The sequence below is a fragment of the Anguilla anguilla genome, chromosome 7 (genome assembly GCF_013347855.1).
Source record: "Anguilla anguilla isolate fAngAng1 chromosome 7, fAngAng1.pri, whole genome shotgun sequence".
NCBI classification, from domain to species: Eukaryota; Metazoa; Chordata; class Actinopteri; order Anguilliformes; family Anguillidae; genus Anguilla; species Anguilla anguilla.
Genome location: NC_049207.1, coordinates 47,261,326 through 47,285,499, shown reverse-complemented (window position 1 = coordinate 47,285,499; position 24,174 = coordinate 47,261,326). Strand labels below are relative to the sequence as shown.

At 42.8% G+C, this 24,174-nt stretch overlaps 3 protein-coding genes and 1 long non-coding RNA gene across 11 annotated transcripts in view; 1 reads left to right on the top strand and 3 right to left on the bottom strand.

Annotated features, from left to right (window-relative positions):
- LOC118231485 (protein kinase C-binding protein NELL2-like) overlaps positions 1 to 10,149 on the bottom strand; it is a 67,566-nt gene extending 57,417 nt beyond the window's left edge. Inside the window, exons 1-2 of the mRNA XM_035425300.1 lie at positions 9,791 to 10,149; positions 9,299 to 9,427 (exon numbers count right to left, since the gene is read on the bottom strand). Coding sequence (XP_035281191.1) covers positions 9,299 to 9,427; positions 9,791 to 9,845 — 184 coding nt within the window. The 5' untranslated portion in view covers positions 9,846 to 10,149. The remainder of the gene's footprint in view (positions 1 to 9,298; positions 9,428 to 9,790) is intronic.
- Positions 10,150 to 10,166: 17 nt separating this feature from the next.
- LOC118231490 (prolactin-like) lies at positions 10,167 to 20,915 on the top strand. Of its 2 annotated transcripts, none has more exons than XM_035425313.1 (5): positions 10,167 to 10,303; positions 17,908 to 18,086; positions 18,390 to 18,497; positions 19,125 to 19,292; positions 20,202 to 20,915. In XM_035425313.1, the coding sequence occupies exons 2-5, from the start codon at positions 17,931 to 17,933 to the stop codon at positions 20,397 to 20,399; spliced, it is 630 nt and encodes a 209-aa protein (XP_035281204.1). In that variant the 5' UTR covers positions 10,167 to 10,303; positions 17,908 to 17,930; the 3' UTR covers positions 20,400 to 20,915. The 2 variants fall into 2 exon arrangements, with proteins under 2 accessions (XP_035281204.1, XP_035281203.1); XM_035425312.1 differs by lacking the exon at positions 10,167 to 10,303 and adding an exon at positions 17,660 to 17,761 and having other exon boundaries at positions 20,202 to 20,913.
- Positions 11,739 to 15,864, bottom strand: LOC118231491. The gene is made up of 3 exons (XR_004766078.1): positions 15,619 to 15,864; positions 14,178 to 14,244; positions 11,739 to 11,867 (listed from the first exon to the last, which is right to left on the bottom strand). It is a non-coding gene; the product is annotated as an uncharacterized LOC118231491 (long non-coding RNA).
- LOC118231489 (homeobox protein DBX2-like) overlaps positions 20,859 to 24,174 on the bottom strand; it is a 94,569-nt gene continuing 91,253 nt past the window's right edge. For all 7 annotated transcript variants that reach the window (XM_035425305.1, XM_035425304.1, XM_035425308.1 and 4 more), the window contains one exon: positions 20,859 to 24,089. In XM_035425305.1, coding sequence (XP_035281196.1) covers positions 23,742 to 24,089 — 348 coding nt within the window. In that variant the 3' untranslated portion in view covers positions 20,859 to 23,741. The remainder of the gene's footprint in view (positions 24,090 to 24,174) is intronic.

Genomic DNA, 24,174 nt, shown 5'->3' with positions numbered 1-24,174 from the left:
TAATGTGGGAGAAACCAACAATATCGAATGGCGGAAGTACTTCTTGTATGTACACATTGAATGCCACTATTGTTCCTGCGTTATGCATGCATCTCCCCAACCGCACTGTCATCTGAACACAATGAGGTCAATTAGTCACACGCAGCAAAATTAGCTTGGATTGCTTCAGTCAGCAGATGTGTATGCGTAGATTGGTAGTATACACGCGGGATGGGGCTCTGCTCGGATAGCTATGCCATAAATCCAGATGCCCAGCTCTGGTGCGCCGAGATAGGACTCAGCGATGACCATGAGAGAGGGGAGGGGCTAGCTGGCATATAGCTGTGGAGTGGAGTGTTCCAGAATGGTGGCTGACACCGCTAAATTACCCAGGAAGTGTCAGGCCGCTTTGTCTCCACATACAAAAGACGGTGTCCTGAGCAGGACAAATAAACAGCTTTACGTTTCCGGAAAAAAAGTTACATTTCATGAGATTCTTTTGCATTCTATCTGTAGTAACCTTCCTTAGTACCGACAAGCGCTCCACCCATTTCTACTCGCACAATCTTTTGTGTTTTCTGGCGAGGGCTGTGATTTGGAAAACAGGATGAGAGTGAAACTAGAGCAAGAGGATTCAGATCTCAGTGCTGTGCTTTGTTCTCTCGAAGCCCTCTCCCCCCTCCCTCCATTCAATTAAGACATCTGCGGCACTTTAATGGAACAATCAATAAATGATGAAGTTTCTCAGAAGCCGTCACATCAAAGTATTCATTTTTTTTTAGCCGTGGTGCGCAGTCAACGATGCAGTGACACAGTTCTGCGTTCAGGCGGCAGCTTTAAAAAAAAAAAAAACCCTGTTACCACAGTATAAACATGTTAGTTGCAGCCGGTGGCAATGGTCAACTAGCACAGCAGGAACTACCAAGTCGTTTCCACTGCAAACACAGATCAGCTAAAGAAGGCCAGTATAGAATTCAGCAGGGGCGCGCATGTGTGGTTGAAGAGAAGGGCCGTGCAGGTCTGTCTGAGGATATCTCTATCGCACGCTTGCAGTAAAACATATGCACCGTCTGCCTCTGGCTCCACCAATCCAACACAGACCTTGACGGCCGACAGCAAACATCCTCAGACCTGTCAATATATTTATGCTGTCCTGATATAGATTTATAAAAATATTATATGTGGCTGCTAGGTGTGCATTCCACTCAGTTATCTGTACACAAGGCACATCCCCATACATTCACCACGGGAGAATTTCACACAGACCTGTCCTCAATGACCACAGGCTCTCATTTCATACAAACTTCGAGATACACACACAGAGGCTAGGTGCAATTTTACGCAGTCACACAAAACAAGCCTGTGATAGCATTCAACAAAACCAATTTTAATGCTCTACAGAATCATGAGACACCCCCTCTCAGCCTCGTGGGGAAACCCTAGTCTGGCTTCACCTTTTAAGCTAAAAGGTTATTTTACCTTTTCCGCTACTTTATTTGCTATCTTTAAGTGGAGAGGCAAGAAATAATATTTGAGTGTAGGTAACTAGTTCAATCAGACTTGACAGAGATAAAAACTAATTGGTCAAAAAACTTGCACAAACTTGCTTACACAATCTCTCTCTCTCTCTCTTTCTCTCTCTATCTATCTACCTCTGTTCTTGCAAGTATTTTTTGTATGCGTTTAAAATTTCTGTCCTCGCTCTCAAATTTCTCTAAAAAGTGAGCTTTCTCTTCACATTCAAAGCACTGGTTCATCGCGTCCAAGCCCGTCTGCTCTCTGTCTGTACTGCTGCATGTAGCGCTCGTATCTTTAGCTCTACAAGCTACTCCTCAGACTCTGGGACTGACTTTGATCACTTTACACACCACACATTAATACAGCGACACTGAGCACTAAAAACGAATACGCATTAAATGCTGGGTTTTGCTGATCCAACCAGGACTGTGTGCACATATTAGCAATATTATTTAAAAAGCAGCAACAAGCTGCACTACTATTGACAGATGTTGCATATTGTTTGTTCATATGAGGTCACCTGCTACATAAATGAATGTATTTAAGGAGTGGGAGTAATGTGGTAATTATGCTCGTTTCTACACTGTGATTAACTGCTTGAAGCTTTGCGGTCACCCCCACACATTAACAGCTGGCTGCACAGCTTCTGAGCATCTGTGGAGTTGCAGAGCCACAGAAATGTGAAATGACCTGTGGCCCCCTGCTCCAGGATGCTGGGTGATCCCTGTGGCCCCCTGCTTGGGGACTCTGGGTCCCCCTTGTGGCCCCCCTGCTCTGGGATTCTGGGTGACCCCTGAGTCTCCTTGGCTTCTGAGACTGGGTGACCGTCTGTGATCCCAGAGAGCCCCACTGATCCCCTCACCTGAGGAGACGCTTTCATCTCCTCTATACCCCACAGACAGGCCACATGCAGGCCTGCTCAACCAGCTAATCACCATCTGGAGGGCAAGCGGCCAATCACAAGGAGAAAGCCCCCAGGAAAACTCCTATGAAGAGCATGCATTATTTACACACAATTTCAATCTGAACAGAACTCAGGGTTTACACATACAGCCAATCTGAACAGTACTCAGGGTTTACATACAGTGCCAGTTGGCATTGGCAAGAAATCCAATAAATGTGTTGTGGCATACCCTACCTTAGCCTTAGCTCTGCTGTAGACAAATTCATAACTCAAGAAATGCCATGGGTCAACAGTCTGTGTTGGAAATAACCTTCTTTAAAAAATAGTAATAATAATAATAATTCTCCCTAATTTGGAATGTTCAGTCATGTTCAAGCTGCTCAAGACCGTGGGGCCCATCCACACACTGGAACAGCACCTTAACAGATACCAGACCATGGGGCCCATCCACACACTGGAGCAGTGCCTTGGCAGATACCAGACCATGGGGCCCATCCACACACTGGAACAGCACCTTAACAGATACCAGACCATGGGGCCCATCCACACACTGGAACAGCACCTTAACAGATACCAGACCATGGGGCCCATCCACAAACTGGAACAGCGCCTTAACAGATACCAGACCATGGGGCCCATCCACACAATGGAACAGTGCATTAACAGATACCAAACTGTGCGGCCCATCCACACAATGGAACAGCACCTTAACAGATACCAGACTGTGGGGCCCATCCACACACTGGAACAGCGCCTTAACAGGATGAGCAAGAAGCCAACCGCACGTTCTTAACAGACATGTTCTACACCAACTCTCATGTACACAACTCAGGTATCCTAATTACTGCTGCATATCACTGTGTCTTGATACGCCATAATGTGGATAACGCATTCACATGCAAACACACGTCCAGACCATTCTTGGAATATGAAGAAGAACAGAAGATTTTAAGAAGTGCTTTTAAAATGCAGCACAATGGAGCAGAGATCTGACAGACCAAGGGCCCCATTATCATTTGTGGGAAATTGAGAGATGGACAGCAGACTGTCTGTTTAATCTTATCCTGGGGACATATAGTTTTAATGGTCTCATAGCGGCTAACACGGATTAGCGCTGAGCTCATACTGCTTAATGTTGCCTCCTTTCATCTGTGTGAGGCCTAATCTTCAGCCAAAGGAAAGTCGTGTAAGTTTTTTTTTTAAAACCCAGAAATGGTTTGTAGTTAATAATCGGGGTCAGAAAAAGAGAATACCTGTGTATACCGTGCTACCTGGTCATCAGCAAAAAAGAAGATTATACCGGCAGGTGCAATATTTATAATGTAGTTTGCAGATATGGTACTGATCCCCACAACAGGCCAAACATCAGAATGGCTAAGATGCATGATCTAAGAAACTTTGACCATGGTATGATTGTTGGTGCCGCACGTCCTGGTTGCAGCATCTCAGAAACAGCTGCCCTCGTGGGATGTTCACACACTACGGTCTCTAGAGTTTACAGAGAATGGGGTGATAAATAAAAAACATCAAGTGAGTGGAGGTCCAATGGCCAGAAAGGGCTTGTTAATGAGACAGGTCAGAGGACAATGGACAAACTTATTCAAGCTAACAGAAAGGCCACAAATTCTAAAAAAACAGATGTTTACAACAGTGGTGTGCAGAAGGGCATCTCTGAATGCTGAACACGTGGGATAGGCTACAGCAGCAGAAGACCATGCTGGGGTTCCACTCCTGCCAGCTAAGAACAGGAAGATGAGGCTGAAGTGGGCACGTAATCTCCCAAACTGGATGACTGAAGATCAGAAAAACGTCACCTGGTCTGACAAATCTTGATCATTGCTGTGGCATGCAGATGGTAGAGTCAGAATTTGGCATAAATAGCTTGAATCCTTTGATCCATCCTGCCTTGTGTCAGCGGTGCAGGCTGGTGGTGGTGGTGTAATGGTGTAAGGAAAGTTTCCTTGACACACATAACATAGCATTGTTTCAGACCATGTGCATCCCTTTATCATCACATTCTACCCTTTTTCAAATTGACAGTTCCAGCAGAATAACGCGATGTGTCACAAAGCGCACGTCATCGCAAGCTGGTACCGTGAACTTGACACTGACTTCCAGTTCTACTCCGATGGCCTGCGCAGTCCCCAGATCTCAATCCAATAGGGTGCCTTTGGGACATGGGTGGAACAGATGGCTTGCAGCATGAATGTGTGGCCGAAAAATCTGCAGGAACAGCGTGATGCTCTCAAGTCAGCGTGAACCAAAATCCCTAAGGAATGTTTCCAAGCGCCTTGTTGAATCCATTCCATGACAAATTCAGGCTGTTCTGGAGGCGAAAGGGGGTCCTACCCAGTATTAGATTGGTGTATGTAATAAAGTGGCCTGTAAGTGTACACACACACACACAATTTCCTTTTTCAATATCCCCTCCCATTTTTATTATATATTAACGTACAATAATAAAAATATCACATATATTTTATGTGCATTGCTATGTACTATGTACTTTCATGGTTTTGATTGCTTTTTCATGGCGGAGAAGCAAAAGCTATTTCCCTAAAATGGGAAAAAGAAAGATGCATTGATTCACCTATTGATTTGTGAATGAAATAAGTGAGTCGTCCTCGTTTGGACGCGGGAAACCAGCAGCCGGGCCGGTTGTGATTTCTCTGGCGATTCTAACGAGAGCGCGGGGAATTCGTCGGAGGTGTCCCGGGGAGGACTAAACGAGCGGGATCGGCTCCAGCGCAGTCAGGCTGAGCTGCGGCAGCCTCCTCTTCTCGTTAAAGGGCCTTTTTTTTTACGCTCGGTATATACAGCGCTCCGGCGTCTCTACGGTTACGGGCCCTCGTTGGCTACCACGGCACGTCGACGCCAATAAAAAAAGAAAAAAGAAAAAAAAGGAAAATCAAAACGCAATACCTGCACCAGCATCAGCGCTGATGAAAGCTAAAGGTCACCTTTAGTCACCTGTCGGAATACAGATGCTCGTCGCAAACACTGCTTTCGCTCCGGTTCAGTCTCGGCTGGGTTCATTCTTGTGCCAGCACTGGGAAAGGCAATGAACTGGCACGGCTACTGTGTGCAAACCACGCAGACGATTAGGAAACCAACTCCGAGAAAGAACATTTCTAACTCCGGAACCGCATCTGCGCTTAATGAGGTGGAAATGGTACCGGTGCTTGAACTGTACTCAAAACAGAAAAACAACAATATTGGTGCGAAAGCCAAAAATGATATCTGAAACTAATTATTTCACAGCCGTGCTGCAATAAAAAAAAATAATAACTCTGGCTTGATAATGCAGTCACAACAATGTGACAACAATTGAAAAGTAAATACCCACTTATTTTAAGCATCATTGAGAAATGCACAGCGCAGAATTAGTCCAGTACTCTCAGAGGCCATAACATTAGAATTGTTTTTTTTTCCTGTTTCAGTCAAAGCAGATTATCATTTTAAACAGATGTGCCTCCAGCATATTAATATTGCATTTTGGTTAGAGAGCTGGGCGACGGGTTCGATTACCAGTAGGTACACTGCCACTGTTCCCTTGAGCAAGTCGCATAAAACTGCAACTGCTTGGGTAAACATAGCCAGCTGCGTGAATGGATTGTATGTAACAATGTCGTCTGAAGAGATCGCCCTAAATATGAGGGTCGGCTAAATGCTGAAACATAGATGGAATAAGAGCCCCCTTTGCTGTTAGATAGTAAGAAAGGAAGTGTCTGGTTCAGGACTGACATACGAGAGGTCAGAGTGCTCAGATGTGTCAGTAATTGGCACGTTGCAAAACATTACATTCTAACCCTCACCTGTTTTAACAGTAATAGTATGAAGCATTTCAAGCAAGAAATATCACCTTTTATTAACTACCATATTGTTGTTCGTTAATCGTTTTCCAATCAGCTGAAGATACCGTACATCAAGGCTGTCCAACGCTGGTCCCGAAGAGCTTCATGGTCTGCTGGTTTTTATTCAAACCCTATAATTACCATCCACTCAAAACCCCAGAAACCAGGTGAATTAAGGTAACTGTAATCAGCAGCTATACAGTAAATGACCATGTGCTGAGAAAAAGCACAAACCAACAGACCCTGAAGCTCTCCAGGGCCAGAGTTGAGAAGTCCTGCTGTACTTTAATTAAATGGTTGTTCAAAATGAACTTATACTTTTTGCTGTAAACATAAAAACAAAAAAAAAAATATTGCAAGAAATGCACATTTCAGTTGAATTTGCATTGTATGTTGTTATGGTTACCAGGCAATGCAGAAGAAATATCACCCTCCTGCTTCCCGTTTATTCAGCTTTTAATTTGAAAAGTGACATCCGTGCTGTAGCTACAGAGGCCATGTGCACTCAGGTGATTCCCGCCCCTCCCCCCAGTGAAGAGCCAATCTGCTGGATAAATTACATGTTTTACCAAGGGCACCTCCTATGCTGCAGAGGTTAGCATGACCTCAACTCTCTAAGAGGCTACGCCATGGAGGCTAACAGAGAGTAAGTAAGTAGGTACAGCATTCGAGCTTTCAATGAAAAGCAAAGCGATGACTTAGAGGGTTCCGGAAACATTCTGATACCTTCGATATCAATGACACAGTGATGTCATCATTAGGTGATTCATTACACGGCGCTGAAGGTCAGCGCTATATTTCCAAAGTGTCATGGCTCAGGTTTTTGTATGATACCTGTTGGCTTCCTTTCTTATCAAAGAGTCCGAACACAGAGGTGGTCCTAACATGGAGGTGTGAGTAACTGTGCCCTATCCCTTATGGGTGACCCTGCAAGGCATCACCTGCAGACAGATGAGCTCTAATCAGACTCAGGGAACATGTGACTTGCATCGCCTCATTAAAACTCAAGGACATCCACACAAGAACAATACCCCGAGAGCATCTTTACTAATGAGCATGAGTTCTTCATAAAAAAGAGATTCCTGTGAAATAGCTTTTAAAAAAAACCATGAGGACGTGCATAATCCTGACGACTTCTAATAACTCTCCCTCCAGGAAAGAACAGCAGACCCTGCTGTGAATTGACTTTTCTTCTTAAAAAAAAAAAAAAAGAAAGCTGTGGCTGATCCACCTGCCCCAATTAGCTGAGACTGATGTATCCAGGAGCGATGCGGCCTTATCGCAACGGTCCCCGTGGCCTCTTCTTTAATACCGCTCTGTGTGGTCCTAGCGGGCCGCTGTCGATGGATTCTTTCCGCCAGACACGGGGAGCTCTCTGTCCCGTGGGAACGCGCTACAGAGAATCACTCGGCATTCAATTTATCAACTCCGGGACCGGCCGAGCTGCCCCCGTATTAACCACCGCGCACCCATCTCGCACGTCAAACCCCCCGAAGCTGCTCGCTGGCGTTACTATTGACAGAGAGCCAGCGGCGGCCGCCAGCCGGGAGCAGAAGACACAGGGGCGAAATATGGGCTACCACCGGCGAGGCTCTCCCCCGAATGAGCAATGTCACGCGGCGCAGCCGTAAATCCCGTTGCAGAATTTCCCTGATAATTGAATGCGCTTACGTTCCGCTGAAAGGTAATCCGCTTCGAAGCGACAGCGGGACCGACAAGAGGGAAGAAAAAAGAGCGCCATACCCAGTCCTAGAGATGATGCGCGAGCTGAGGTAACCAAGGCAAATATTATACCGCCCTCCTTTCAATATATTCAGCGATTCTTCGGCCCAGAGAAGAACACTTAAGTTTGGATGTCCGCTCTTCCAAGTGCGAAGACAAAAGGCAACCCTGTGTGTACTCTAACATGGATTATTTCATGTTAAGAGTCATCTTCAAATACGGGTAATGTGTCCCACTTTTCAGGTGACCCTTAGGTCTCCAGAAATTTAAAAAACTTAAAAACAAGATGTAAGAACACGCTGTTGGATAACTAAAGCCATAAAAAAACAACCAATACATTTCACTGAGCAAGCCTTCTTATCCAGGGCGGCTCACACAGATTGCATTTCTTGTTCACATGTAATCCTTTTATACACAGCTGGATATTTCACTGCAGCAATTCAGGTTCGATACCTTGCTCAAGGGTATAATGACCATGCCACTCCTGGGAATCGAACCCACAACTGCGTTACTAGCCAAGATACCAAACTATTATACAGCGAGATAATCTACCACCTACACTCAATATTCCATGCTACATTATTGAAAAATCTAATTGCAAAAGCACTAGCTAAGTTGTTCACTAATGCTGCCATCTTCAAAAGGAACAGGAGACTGAGCTTGCACTCTGAGGACCTCAGCTTAACTGTTCTCACATCTCTCCTATCAGTAAACAGGGCATCGTGTATAAGTGACCCTGACGGAAGATCCTATAGTACTACAGGCCCAGCAACACCACTGCCAGCAGTAGAACCAGCACCCCAATCCCCCCCTCCTCAATCCCCCCCCCCCCCCCCCCAACCAACACACAGCTCTTTAGCAGCCATCCGCAAGGAAGAAGCTACTGAACCCGCCTGAATTAATGGTGTTTTCATTGGGCGTCACTCTATGTCTGTTGAGCAATTAATTGTAGGTGTGGGTTTACATCATCCGGTTCCAGTCAGTTAGGCACTGCTACAGAACCATTGTTTCAGCAAATAAATAAATAAACAAATAAATAAATAAATAAAGACTTAGTTTTAGGGCAAAAATGGTCCATTTTTTGAGAAGCTGCACTTATATAATAATATAATTTTTCTCAGTAACTATTTGATTGTTTAATTGATACCTCGTTTAAGTCCCATACCGTATATTTGTTTTAACAATGTGTTTTACAGAGTTCATGCCAAGCAATTTAGCACCAATTTTAGATTGCGTATTCAAAGAAAAGTAAATGGCTATTGACGGCGGTTTAAACGAGCATATATGCACATTTGTGAAATGCAACTTCGACCAGTCTTACCTTGAAACAAAAAAGCTCTACTCTCGTTGTGGAATCCGTGGACTTGAGAAACTCCAGAAAACGACTCGCCAAGCTTAATTTCATCGAAAACGTTGATGCGCAAAGTGGGGTCGACCCCAAAACCTACAACTTCAGAGTACAAACACACATACATCCGGAAAAAATATTATCTTCAAAAATTGTGATTGACGGCAGACTAGTTAGCTGTCTTAAAAAAATATAAACAGTTTTTCGATCAAAGACAGAAATCTATCTTCTAATACAACCACAAAACCATTAAAACAACACACATTTACGCACGTAATGTACAGTTCTATGGATTCTATTAGTTTTTAAAAATCACATTAGTGACACAGTAATGCCATTGAAAAAAATGGCCATTACATCATTATAACGTGGAGAAATTACGAGGAGAATTAGTTGGATAGGAAATCATGATGCAGGTTGATTATAACCGCACGGACAGTCACATAAAGATTCCCGTGGTCCTACCTGAAAAGATGCAAAATATGCCGAGCAAAAAACAAAATCTTAATAATCCCATCATGAATGCAAAAGCAAATTAGTCCATGTTTTTCCGTGCACTTTCAAAATATAGACGATACAGTGAAACGAATCACATAAGCGAGACAGTCACACCAGCGAAGTATTAAGCATCCCCAAATATTTGACAGACCATCATTTCAGCTTTAAACGCCAAATCGAGCGGAAAGGGGCAAAGACAATATATTCCATTCGATCTCGCTCAGTAGAAGACAGAAGGCATCCGTTCCATCCCCATTAAAGCAAGGTGCACTGGTTTAGAGCGTTCCTGTGCGCAGGCTGTACTGCGCGCGACGAGTGAGCACGATTCCCAGGGTTGAGGAAAGCGAGGCGCGGCGAGCCGCATAAAATCCGGCCCCCTTGTGGACTTAACTGGCGAATCATCTCTAACGTTGTGAGTGGTATCACCGTCTACTTCACGAAGGAGAGGAAGAAACAAATACTAAAGCGGCAGCTGTCAAGGTAGGCTTATTACCTAAATTATAAAATATGAAATGTTATGCACGAGCAAATTGAATCGACGTCAACATTAATACATATACATTTTGTGTCTTGCCCTTTGTCTAAACCCTCTTGGACATACTTCTCTGGTCCAGCATCCCAGCCAAACGCTTGTGATGTTCATCGAAGGAAAAAAGAAAAAAAAAAAACGAGACCACCACCTTCGCCTAGTCAATTAAGGTTGTGCTGACTGCTTTGATTTCTCCCTCCGCTATGCAAATTTAGATCTTGACTCTCTTAGCAATAAAAGCCCTCACACGACACCAACCTATGAAGCCTGCGTATATAACATTAAGGCAATATTATATGCTCATAGAAGTTTCATTAAACTTCAGCTCCCAGTCATATATTGCAAGTGGAGAGAGAGACTTCACTGCCGAATGAAGCGCTCCAAGGAGGCTGCGTGATAAATTGCGATGGTCTATGATAATATTCGCCTACATATGAAGGGAAAATACTCAGGACATTGTTTTGAAACAAACGTTGACATGTTCTCAGAATTCACCACGTCGTTTTGCCTAGATGCGTAGCCTATTTCTTTGCGAGAGTTTTAAAAAATCACATTCAATTACATGGCATGCCAGTACAAGCCAAGGTCAGTACATGATTGACTGACTCACAGTGAATGAACCACGCGTTTTCTACAACTACCTTGACCAATATAAATGGATAAATCAATGTATTGAAAGGGGGATAAATCTGTTTTTACCCTAGAGATAGTTTTCTCTATTTCACATCCATCTGGCGGCTTTAAAATACTGAACGGAGCGGGGATAATATTCATAGACTCCACAAGAACATCTACAACCACTGGCAAGCCAAATGATGATGTCAGTATGAATGTGTCTGTCTTTAAAACCCCGAATTGCATCGGCAAGCACACTAACGCATAACTGGGGCTCAGCTATAACTATAAACAGCAGGCCTCTCTGCCCTCCGTATACCAAAGGCCGCTTCCCCCGGTTAAAACGTTCTGTTGCCCCCTTCACTTTAACCGGCAGATCAGCTGAACGATTGACCTTTTTACGCATTAAAATCTACGTTATTTACTTATTTACCTAACACGCGGTCACCCTGTTTTATTAAACAGGTTTCCGAGTTTTGCGTACTCCAGCTCTCCTTATTTGGGGTTAGTCCAGCTTAGTCCAGGTAGAGACCCTTCTTGACGCACCTTGGACCATTCTGGCTGTTAAACATATTTTTTTCTTTTATCCAAGTAGGTGTTCTTTTTTATTTATCTAATTATTTATTCGTATTTTTACATATTTGTTTAATTACTTGTTTATTTACAGTATGTACTTATGCAATTAGAAATATGAACAAAATAAATAAATAAGATGTATTTGGATACGAAAAGAAACTGAGCTGCCAGGTAAAGGGTTAATGGAATGAAAAAGATCTGTCTGTGTCAGTGGGCTGTGGATGGGTTACCTGCTGATGAATATTCGCACGGAAAGCTGCAAGTCATCGGCATTCTGCTAGGCTTTCCACCAATCAGCTCGCTCAGATTGTTGTACATTTCCTCCTGTAGCTCAGAGGAAGAGAAACGAGAGGCTTCAGTGACCTTCACTGACCTTTCTCTTTCTTTTTTCATCCTCCTACCATTCCCTCTCTCCCTCATCGCACACAAATGCTAATGAACCTTACAGTAGAAAGTGTGTTTGAGGGAACGGTTGGAGAGCAGGATGAAAAAGATCAGCGGATTCACAATATTAAGTTCACTGATGACACCCCCATCAGTCTGGTGTGCATTTATAATATTTTCAGTGAGGTCCATAATGTTTTGGACAAAGACATTTTATTATTATTTTTTTTTTTTTTTTTTTGGCTCTGTACTCCACTCCATTACTTGATTAGTAATCAAACGATTCACAATTCACAATTCAATTTGATTGCCTTGGGAGTCTTATTGGCATTTGTCAACATGAGGACCTGAGTTGTTCCAATGAAAGTCGAGGAGGCCATTATGAGGCTGAGAAATAAGAAAAAAAACAGTCAGAGGCATTAGACAAACCTTACTAAATTTAACAGTTTTGAACATCATTAAGAATAAATAGAGCACTGACGGTAAGCTCAGTAGTCACAAAGCACCTAGTAGGCCAAGGAAGACCTCTGCAATTGATGACTGAAAAATTATATATAATATAATTTTTAAAAAACACCCACAAACATCTGTCCAACAGATCAGAAACACTCCTAAGGAGGCAAGCGTAGATGTGTCAGTGACTACTGTCTGCTGATGACTTCACAAACAGAACTACAGAAGCTACACTGCAAGATGCAAACCACTAGTTAGCCACAAAACAGGATGGCCAGGTTACAGTTTGCTAAGAAGCACTTAAAAGAGTCATCAGAGTGATGGCAAGTGCAAGGTGTGGAGGCCAAAAGGAACTGCCCAAGATCCAAAACACCCCCCCCCCCCCCACCCCTTATCTGTGAAACATGGTGGTAGGGGTGTTATGGTTTGGGCATACATGGCTGCCACAGCTAGTGGTTCACTCGTCTTCATTGATGATATAACTGTTGATAGCAGGAGCAGAATGAAATCTGAAGCCTACAGAAGCATCTTAGCAGCTCAAATTCAAGAAAATGCCTCCAAATTTATTTCATTATGCTTCATCTTACAGCAAGACAATGAACCCAAGCCTACTCCTAAAGCAACCAAGACGTTTACAAAGCCAAGAACTTGAAAATCCTTGAGTGGCCAAGTCTTCCACCTGATGTGAATCCAACTGAATTATGTGTTTCATATGCTGAAGAGAAAACTTAATGCAACCAACCCCTGAAACAAGCAGGAGCTGAAGATGGCTGCAGTACAGGCCTGGCAGAGCATCGCCAGAAAAGATATTCAGTACCTGGTGATGCTTCTGGGACACAGACTTCAAACAGTCATTGCATGCAAAGGATATGTGACACAGTTCTAAACATGACTGCTTTCATTTACGTAACATTAATATGTCCCAAACATTATGGTGCCCTGAAATGGGGGGAGGGGTGCTGTGTATAAAGCATGCTGTAATTTTTACATGGTGAAACCAAAGTGTATAAAAATACCCTTAAATAAAAGCTGAGAATGTGCACACCATATGAATTGTTTGATTACAAATCTGAAATTGTGGAGTAGAGAGTCAAATCAAGAAAAAATGTCTGTCGCGAACATTGTGTAGCACACTCTATCTGAATTTATCTGCTATTTTTTGTGCGTGTGAATATGCTGTATGTGAACAGCAAGCTGTTCTCTGGCCTGGAAAGTACTTACATCAATTATTTAAAAAATACTTTATAGCTGCCATTTGTGTCTTATTCTGGACTTATTGCCATTTGAAAAGAATGGTTGCCTCATTAAACCTGCGAATGCTAGCAGAAGTGGTGATTCTGCAGCCAACTCTGAGGCTGTGAAAAAATAACAACACATATCTGCTCAATGGGGGTGTCAACAAAAGCAGCCATTTTATTTTATTGACTGTGACCAAATTTTACACAAGAACGGCCATTATACGTGGCGATAGCACCTTAAAGAGACTTCATTGCATGTAATCTGTTTCAAACCATTTAGGCCATTAACTTTTTATTAAAATATGGGTATATCAATTTATTGGATTGGTTGATTTTTAATTTCAGCTCTACGGGAGGGGAAAAAAAACAAAAAAACACAGAGCTATGGTGCCCAGCCCATGTGGGCTTATAAAATGCTATCATACAGGAACAATAGCTTCGTACCAAAAAGTAAAAATATTACATTATTACAGTATTATTTGCAGTAATGTAAAGAGAAATGTGGTTGGCCTACAGGGTTAGAACAGCTTGTTACCATAGATACGGGTGGTTGGCACACCTGCAGTTTGTCAGCACAGTTCGCCTTTGCTTGCTGCTCACAGGTGTTCATGTGGGGTTCAGGTTACCTGCGGGGCGGAAAGAGGATTCTGGGAGTTTGAGTACATTAGTAAGGCAGATAATCATAATTGCACAGGAAGCACAATCAATTATTTTTAAAATTATTTTTCAATTATATTTATACTGACACATTTTAATGAGATGCATTATAAAGGTTGGCACCTGATCTCTGTTTAATAAGAGAGTTGTTTCTCAAGTTTATATTCCTTGCAATGACTCAGTAAATTGGAAGTAGAAGCCTTTCTGAAGCGATCCTCACTAATAACCACATTAATTTATCAAGACAGCAGGAAAGTGAGTAAATGGCCAAAGAATTTCAAGCTGAGGCGTACTGAGAAATATGCGGTCCACAAAATATCGGAATTATTTTCTGATATAAAAGGAAAGTTGATGGAAGGCATGTTGTGCAATCATCCAAAGTGTTTTCCTGAGAAAAGAGTCATCTCTCAATCCAAACACAGGCCAAGCCATTGACTGCCCAGCCTCATTACTGCAGCACCCATCCCAACAGCTCACTGTTGTTTTAGAAATTGATTCATTTTTTTTTTTTAAAAGAGATCCTTTCAAGCATACAATGCATTCAATCTTTGGGATTTGACTAAAAAAACTGAAATGTTATTGTCAAGAAGACTGATTAAAATAAGTGACTGCAGAAGTCACAGTTTACATTCTCAACTGTGATAACAGAAGGTAAGCTACTAGAAGTGACTCATAACACCTGTGTAATATTTTAAATGAGTTCTCAACATATGCAGCCATTCTTATTGGTCAAAATCAGCATAGCATTATTCACACATGGCCATCGTACACAAGAACAAATATAAATGGAACTGAAACAAAAACTACTGTAAGAGCCATAAGTTCAAGCTAAATTTGACAATTATAAACCACTGCTAACGTTAAAATACAGCACGATGTATTGCGGCTCTACTATAATTGTACTAATTTTGAGAGTGAACGTAAAACACACTCTCAACACACTTTTACCAACTTTTATGAACCAGCAGGTTTTGAATCCATGTCATTCTATAACTTAATTTTCAGTTGTGTGTTTTAGGCGCCATCCAGTGTTCGTTTTGCACATCGCCTTAAAATGTAGGCACCTGCCATGACTGTACAATAAAATTATAAGCGAAAAATCACTCTCTTTAGACCTAACTAGATACATTTGAATTTTAATTTGGTCGTGAAAACTATGGAAATGGCCCAGATATCCGAACAGAAAGGAGGCTATAGAGTTCTGGGCCAGCACAAGTTCAGAACATCTATTCGTATCTGACCCAGCATCGCGGGGCTCTGGACCATCAGTCTGCAGGGGGCTGAAATGTGAGCTGTAGGTCTCCTTCCTGCAGTCAGCACAGAATTGAATCTATGGTTATTACCAGCATCGCGTTAAGGTGAAAATCCACAGTCACGTATCTGGACTGTCTTCCTTATTAGTCATCATCTGCAGTGGTGTGCCTACGGGCTCTTTGATTCGGTGGTTTTCCTTTGGTCTTTGCCTGGTGGTTACTGGATCCTGCCCATGAGATCATTTCTTCTGTCAGAATAGAGAAGAGAGAGAGAGAAATTAATCCACTTTATTCATTTGTATGCAGATTATTTCAATTCATGGTTGAAGAGGATTCTTGACGTTTTCCTTTGTTTCAACCTTTCCACCAGGTTTCGCTCTAGTCTCCCTTGTGATAAGGCCTCAGGCATAAACCCCTAGACCACAGAACTGCACTACAACTGGAACAGCTACCCAAATCTATGAAATAAGGATCTAGCTGTTCAAATTGCAATGCAGTTCTGTGGTCTAGGGGTTTACACCTGAGGTTTAAACTCCAGCTTGGCACACTATAATTGACCGCACATGTTCAGCTGCCAGTCACTACAATGACTCAAAAATACTGCAGAAATAAGTGGTCAGAAATTTTTTAAAATAACAACGGGTTCACAACTTCATATTGAGTTTTGACATTACTCCAGACATTGCAGATGCATTGGTATTTACAATATAAAATCATTGGATTCTAAATGAATTCTTATGACTTTTGCATATTTTTGTCTCTGCACATTAATAATGCATGGTCCTATTTTAATGCCCTAATAGATCTGGAAATCTTTAATATCATATGGCAGTTAATGTTCAAAAGTCAATTAATTTGGGTAATAATTCAGATTATTTTCAAATACAATTTTGCTACTGTAATTAATGTCTGAAAATCCATTCGTCATCGGCTACTGTACGCCAATAGCATATCTCAAATAGTAAAGCTCAAATTCAGTGCCTTTCCACTCGAGCGTTATTCATCCGAAATTATGCTCAGTTACGAACGTCATCATATGCGCGAGAAAAATACGCAGATGGTCGTCATGCGAGCACGCATGCAGCTGCCGGCTTTGAGGATGACGCATTAACGGGAAGACGCTACCCCAAAGCATTTGTGCACGTTTCTTCCAAAGTAAATGGCATTTCAATCTTCCTTTTCAGTATCAAATTTATTTTCCCCACGAATAACATTTTCTCCATAGATTTCCTTGTTGTATTTCACTAAAATAATGCCAGACACACAACTTGCATTAAAATGTACAAATCACATCTTTTGAAAATTCGGGTTTATTAAGGTTTTAAAATGATAAACTATGGTAAATATGAAATATTTCTTTTAATAGATGCAATTGCTGGCTTACAGGTCCACCCAAATGTGGCTTCAGTATATTTCAAATGCTGATTTGTTTTGTGTTAATTTGGGAATGAGAAATTCCGCAATGGACTGTGGACAAATATATCATCTAGCCCCTGAGCACAATACTGAACACTGGAAACTCGGTTGTTATCTGTAAATGTATGAGCCTGCCAGAGTCACAGCCTCCCGAAAACTGAAGTGTCCCTGACAACACTAAGACTCCTGGGAAAGCACAGGCAGAGATTTTGCTTCTGACAGGATATGGACACTGCTCCAGGAGAGGAGTACGCAGAGTTACTGCTGTCACTCATTCGCCGGGGTTAAGAAATGAAAGGTGATTGCATCAGAGGTAGTGAGGGGAGGGGAGGGGAGGAGAAATTTCCTAGATGTTTAGCTCTTTGGATTGTTCAGATTTTGCCACTGTTGGTCGATGTGAAATTTTGCTGTCCGTGGGTAGGCAGGCATCTCATGATTCCTCTTCTTCTTTATCTCTTTCTGGAGGCTGTCAGGGTTTTTCCTTCAGCTCTGTGCATCCATCCGAGAGGGAGAGGGGGCATGACAGTCCCTCAAAATTTCCCCCACGCGCACGCACGCACTCTCCACAGTGTTCCGCCTGATTTGGTGATGGCCGCTCCGGGGTGCGGACTGACGCTGAGGCCCGATCCTGTGACGAATCAAAAACTCGTGCGCACTTTGCCTACCCCCCCCCCCCCCCCCCCCCCACCTCTCCAATGACCATTTAACAGTCACAGTCATAGCAGCAGTTCAATCTGCTTGCCTGGCTTCAGCTCGGAGAATATCCTCACTCAGGACATCCGCTACCACTGCCAAATGTCCCAGGACATGAAACACGGTACTTCTAAGAATTATGGTTATCGTAGTGCGGTTATCAGCTATGTTCCAGAGATTCAGCTGAAAGGTCAGAAACAGGATCCTCATTTTGGTACGGTGCACCTAACTGCAGATCATTTCTGTTTCTCTGCGCTCTTTTTTTTGTAGTGTCTGTGCTTCTCCTCCTCCTGATGTGCCGGGACCTATGCGTGGCGGTGCGCTCTGTGCCCGTCTGTGCCCGTGGGCACGCGGGGTGCCAGCCCGTGTCGCTCGCGGAGCTTTTCGACAGGGTGATCCAGCACTCCGCCCGGATACACGGCCTCTCCAGCGACCTGCACTCGGAGTTTGTGAGTCTTCTTCTCCTGTCTGGTTTCTCTGCATGTTTTTGTAAAAAACAGGTATCTGTAGTGTTACGCTGCTTCTATTTCGTCAGGCCACAAAGGCACACAGTAAAATGCTGGACTAGCATGCGCTCTGTCGGAGTTGAATCAACACTGGAGTTTTTACTGTGTACATGCTAAAATGGTAAATTTGACAGTTGTGACGTCATCAAGGTTGTCAGATTGCTTGATTGTCGCTTCATTCTTTGGGCGAGCCTCTCTCTTCTCTGATTGTCTGTTTGTTTTTGCCTCCATCTTTCTCCTCTGAAGGAACAAAACCTTCTCACCAGGAGAAATCAGATCGGCAGAGCCAATCGGAGATGTCACACTTCCCACATCCTGACTCCTGCTGGGAAAGAGAATGTTCAGAGTCTGGCTGTGAGTACAGGAATTATGTTCCGCCCACGTGCCGCTCCGTGTGGCCATGAATTTACACTAATTAGCGTTAAAATCACCATTAACTAATATATTTAAAAGGCATTAATGACAAATGTACTCATGAATTAGTTGATCCCTCACACCTCAAACTTTAGGAAGCAGAGAAAGGAAGCTGAAAAAATTCATCAAAATTCAGAGAATCAGGCACCTAAATACATTACAATCATTATGCACAGTCTCACAAGGGATTTGCGAATGTTCAACAGTGCTGTTAATTCTTGGCAAATGTATTGTGTTTTTCATGTCCATACATACATCAATTAAGTAACAGTTTTTACAGGCAGAAGATTTTCTTATGATAAAACATTGCTAGACCCAGAAAACAGAGACAGACAAATTCGAGTGGCATTGTAATCATTAAACTATAACAAGAAGTTCAAAAACAAGGGTATGGTTTTTTTTTTTTGTTTTTTTTTTTTTTAAATACGGAGTCAGTTATTCTTACGTGTTATTCGAATCTATTCAGTCTTACTGAATTTATCCGCGCAAAACGCACGTTTCCGTCCGTCCATGACGTCACCGTGCATTTCCTGCATCTCCGCCCCCCCCCCCCCCCCCCCCCCGTAGAGGGAGGAGCTGACGGGGGTGATCCTGAAGCTGCTGCTCGCCTGGAGAGAGCCGCTGTCGCAGTTCCACCGGAACGTCGCGCACCGTGAGGACTCCAGCGGCCTGGCGCGGGCGATGAGCAACATGGCGCACAAACTGAGGGGCGGGGTGGAGAAGGTGGCGGAAAAGGTGAGGCTTCGCCGCGATTTTAGTCGCAGCGCGTTTAGTCTGCAAACGTGTTGTCGTTAAAGCGCAAAGAGGCTAAAGTGTTTCTTGCGTGTTCTAATTTGTAGAACTCATGAGAAATATCTGCGGGATGTTGAGCTATTTTTATAATGACTATATAATATGTAATAATTGGATAATTATTTGAGCCATATATAGATTACTGGGGATGCTGCCATCCCCAAAATCTAGCTCAGGTGCTTTGATTTGTGATATCTGTACGTTAAATTAAAACATCCATCAGTGGCACAACGTCAGAATCAGTTGTATGCATAGGCACCCCTCACCCATTCTGCAATCGCTTCCCCGCTAGATAGACAGCTTTTGTGTGTGTGTGAGAGAGAGAGAGAGAGATATATCAGTCTGTGTTGAGCTGCGTGTGCGTGTGTGCCTGAGTGGTGTATCAGTCTATGTGTTGAGCAGTGTGTGTGTGTGTGTGTATACCTGAGTAGTGTATCATTCTATGTGTTGAGCAGTGTGTGTGTGTGTGTGTGTGTGTGTGTGTGTATGCCTGAGTGGTGTATCAGTCTATGTGTTGAGCTGCGTGTGTGTGTGTGTGTGTGTGTGTGTGTGTGTGTGAGAGAGAGAGAGAGAGAGATATATCAGTCTGTGTTGAGCTGCGTGTGTGTGTGTGCGTGTGTGCCTGAGTGGTGTATCAGTCTATGTGTTGAGCAGTGTGTGTGTGTGTGTATGCCTGAGTGGTGTATCAGTCTATGTGTTGAGCAGAGTGTTTGTGTGTGTGTGTATGCCTGAGTAGTGTATCACTCATGTGTTGAGCAGAGTGTTTGTGTGATCTGTGGTACTGCGTGCTGGTGGACACTGTGCTTTGGGGGTCCCTGGGTGCCAGTACTGAGTTCTGGCTCCCCCTTGCAGATGCAGCTCCTGGGCATGTTTAGTAACTCTCTGGGTGGCCCCCCCTCGGCAGGAGACCCACAGCCCCCCTCGTCGACCGGAGAGACTGGTCCCATGAGCGACTACGCGCTCCTGCTCTGCTTCCGTAGGGATTTCGATAAAGTGCACAGTTTCCTGAGAATCCTGAAGTGCAGGATGTTCCCTGAACACGGATGCTAAGCCTTCGAGCCGGGACTGAGAATGGACTTAAAGGCATACGGTGCAGGATTTGTACCTTGAAAATATTCCAAAATAATCACATCTATGATGCTCTGGCAATTTTTGCCTTTATGCACTTTTGTCAAATTTGCACCTTTACTTGTATTTGTTATTATAAAATGTGTTCATGAAGTTTCTGGGCACGGTGCTCTTTTCTGTGTGGGGAGAGGTGCTCTGTTCTGTTCTGAGGGACTTCTTGGAAGAAATTCAGACAAACCGTTAGACGAAAAGTGTGGGTTTGTTTCAGTGGAAGCTGTGCTGTGACACAAAATAATGAAATCAAAATTATATCAAAATTGTTTTTTGTATAGTATGATGTGTACTGTGGTCTTCAGTTCTTTTAAAAGATATTTAGCAGAATTTCTACCAAAAATAGTGTATGCAAGTGTCTGCATTGAAGAACTTTGCATAATTCTTGGGTAAGAGAGAAGCCCGCATTTTTATTTATAAATGAACAATTTACAAATAAAGTCATTATTCAGCAAATATATACATTTGATGTTTTCATTGAACATTTTTGTTCAACAGCAAGTTCATTTTAGTGGTAAAAATACACTAGCTTAATTTCTTATTTTATTAAGAGACACCTGCCTGTCATTTATATGTGTATTCCAGACCAATTCTAATCCTATTTAATATATCTGAATATAGTTAGTAAAGCATGAGATTGAAACATTACCAGGACCTGCCAAAATAAAAAATAAAACACCTTTTGCTACCCCAAACACACAGTATCCCTTCAAATTAAATTAATATAACACTTTAATAGTAACAACTAAACCCCTTCTTAATTATTAGGTTACTGGGGAACAGAATTCTCCTTAATGAAGAATTGCCTTGACTTTGTCTGTAACTTTACAAATTAAAAGCAAGTGTTTTTAAAAATGTACTAATAACAACAGTTCAGCAAGTTCACCAAAATAAACTCACCAAACAGAGGAAAAGGAAACATTTAAATTAATTTGCTAATTTGCAATTGATACATTGTTTGGGGTCAATAACATTGACTGAATCTAAACCATATATGTGTGTGACTGAGCCTCCACCCTACCCATTAAAAGAGATTGAAATGGGCCTGCCAAAATGTAACATATACTCTACTGTTTATATATATATGGTTTCTAATATCACAGTTGGATTGCTGTTGCTGGGACTTTTATTAAGTATAATTACATCTAAAAGATGAGTCATTGAACTATTAAAACACATGAGCCTCATTCTGTACCATTATTAATATTAATTTAAATGAATTCTCAGCGGATGCATTTTGTCATTGAAATCTGAATATGCAGCCTCAGCCATATACAACAAGAGAAGAACTATTCCATATTCAATTTTAATACTGAGTTCTGAGGCAACAAGGGAGCAATATTCATAAACACAATTCCAATAAAAAAACAAGACTTAAGCATGGAGAATTCTAAGAAAACTAGTAAACCTTAGGTTACATTTAGCAATGTACCTGACTGTAATTAATAACACTTGAGGTTAAGGGCTGCTTGTAAAAAGGTTTGGAGCGCTGGAAAGATCTAGAAAGAGGCTTGAGAGTCGTGCAGATTCAGAGAGCTTAAGGCGATGAAAGATGTGCCACAGCCAGCCGGAAACAGAGGCATAAACAAGCGCGCGAGTTTCCTACGAGACGGATTCTCTTCAAGATTTGGGATGACAATGAGTAATGCTCAGAACCATATTTTTTTTACAGTGCTGCATGCACATTAGACCAGGGGAGGGATTCTGACTGAATGAATCACATGAAACACTGCGAGACTTTTGCAAATGGACCAGGCCCGCAGGCTCACGTCTGGAAAGGATCCAACTTTCGTTGTGTCGTGATTCGCGTGAATTTCTGCATACAGTTCCCCTAATCTATGCTAACGTTTTTAGCGACACTGTTGTAATCGTGCTCATGACGGTAGAAGAAGCCGGGGTAAGATGGATGCCCCCCCCAAAAAGAATTTCTGTGATAATAAATGTCACAGACAAGTCCTCGCCTATGCAATTCATCGCCAGTGTACAAATGCTGTACCAAGACTGAGGCGTTACATAAGTGAACATGTAAACTCGCGTTAAGTAAGATCACTATCAAACCCTTTGCTCATACTGTAGCTTACAGTCAATGTCCTTGCTTGTGCCATCTCGGACGCCTTTGGTTTTAAAAGGACCCTTTGTGTTCTTCAGTGTGAGTCACCGACAAAACAGATAGCCTCCAACATTCACACACGTATTGTTAAACCGATTGAGGGGCTATCCATCTCAATCTCTTGTTTTAGCAATGCTTATTTTTCAGTGCAGTTCTAAGTACAATACCCCCATTCGCATCAATGATCCAGTTTTCTGTAAGGTAATTTAAAGTTTAATTAGCGTTTTGTCAACAATGACAATACAGTGTTACAACACATGACAGCATGTACCGTATCCTACAAGGTTTCCGACTGTAGGGTTTCAGTTACTTTCAAGAAGTCTGATGACTAAATATTAATTCTGACATACAGGAAAATACAGCAAAATCTGAATTTTCACAGCTTTTGTTGCGCAAGAGGTGTGTAAAAATCCAGACACTGCCATCAAATACAGAAATGACCAAGGACACAATATGAAATCCTGCTATTAGCACATGTCTGCTTGACGGCTTCATTGGTCTACACCAGATCTACCAACCTGTAGCTTTTCATTTCAACCCTAATTTGGCACACCTGACTACTCATTAGAAGCTCAATAAGCTGTTGGAATTAGGTGTGCTTTGTTTGGATTGAAGTGAAAACCTGCAGGACTTTAGATCTCCAGGAACAGGATTGGTTACCACTGGTCAACGTGCCGTGGATCCAGCATGCTCAGCCCTGGTTGTGGAGAGCCACTGTCTTCCTGGTTTTTATTTTCACCTCAAAATCAGCAACGGCACCAGACCCAAGAAACCAGGCGAGGTGAATTAAATGCTCACCCAGCTGACTGCATCGATTCAGTAAGAAGAAAGAAGAATCACTGTGGCTTTCATGGAACCAGATCGGGGGGAACTCTAATGCACACACATTACAGTTGCTACACTTACAGTGAGATATCTTCTTTTAATTTATCTTTGTCACTAATGTTTAGCCCGGATTCAATTATTTGCCCGTCACTTCGACTCACAAACAAGTACAAGCCTTGCATTGCATTTTTTCTTCACAGACTCAGTTTGGCAAGAACGTTTTAGCGATCGCTCAAACTGTGCTTGTGATAGAAAAGAAGCAGAACAACTCTTGCTTTTAATCGTCAGCCAGAGTTAAGGACAATGGCTGATTAAATCCGGGCCTCATTCTTTCTTACTTAGTGAAGATGTGTGGAACGGACGTGGAGGAACAGAGATTCTTTATCGCCGGTGTTGAGTTCCCTTGCTGTGTCCATTTTGGAGTATCTCTGTGTGAAGGCTTGGTGCGAGGAATCGTGGGGTTTTTTTAACTGTTCACAGGAGTGGGGCTCATGCCATGGTTTCGTTCTCAGCGTGTCCCGGGCCGTTTCCCCGACTTTGCTGAGAGGCGATCGCTCCTGCGCCTCCTCTCCCCTCCTCTGATCACTCACCGGCGAGAGCTCCTCGGCCGAGGGCCTCCCACACAGCACCTCCTTCTCTTTCGAGTTCCTCCACTTCATCCTCTGGTTCTGGAACCAGATCTTCACCTGTGTGGAGGGAGAGAGAACAGAAAGTGTCGTGTCCTGTACTCCAGTGAGCCCTGGTGTCGGCACCCGTAGATTTGACGCCGAC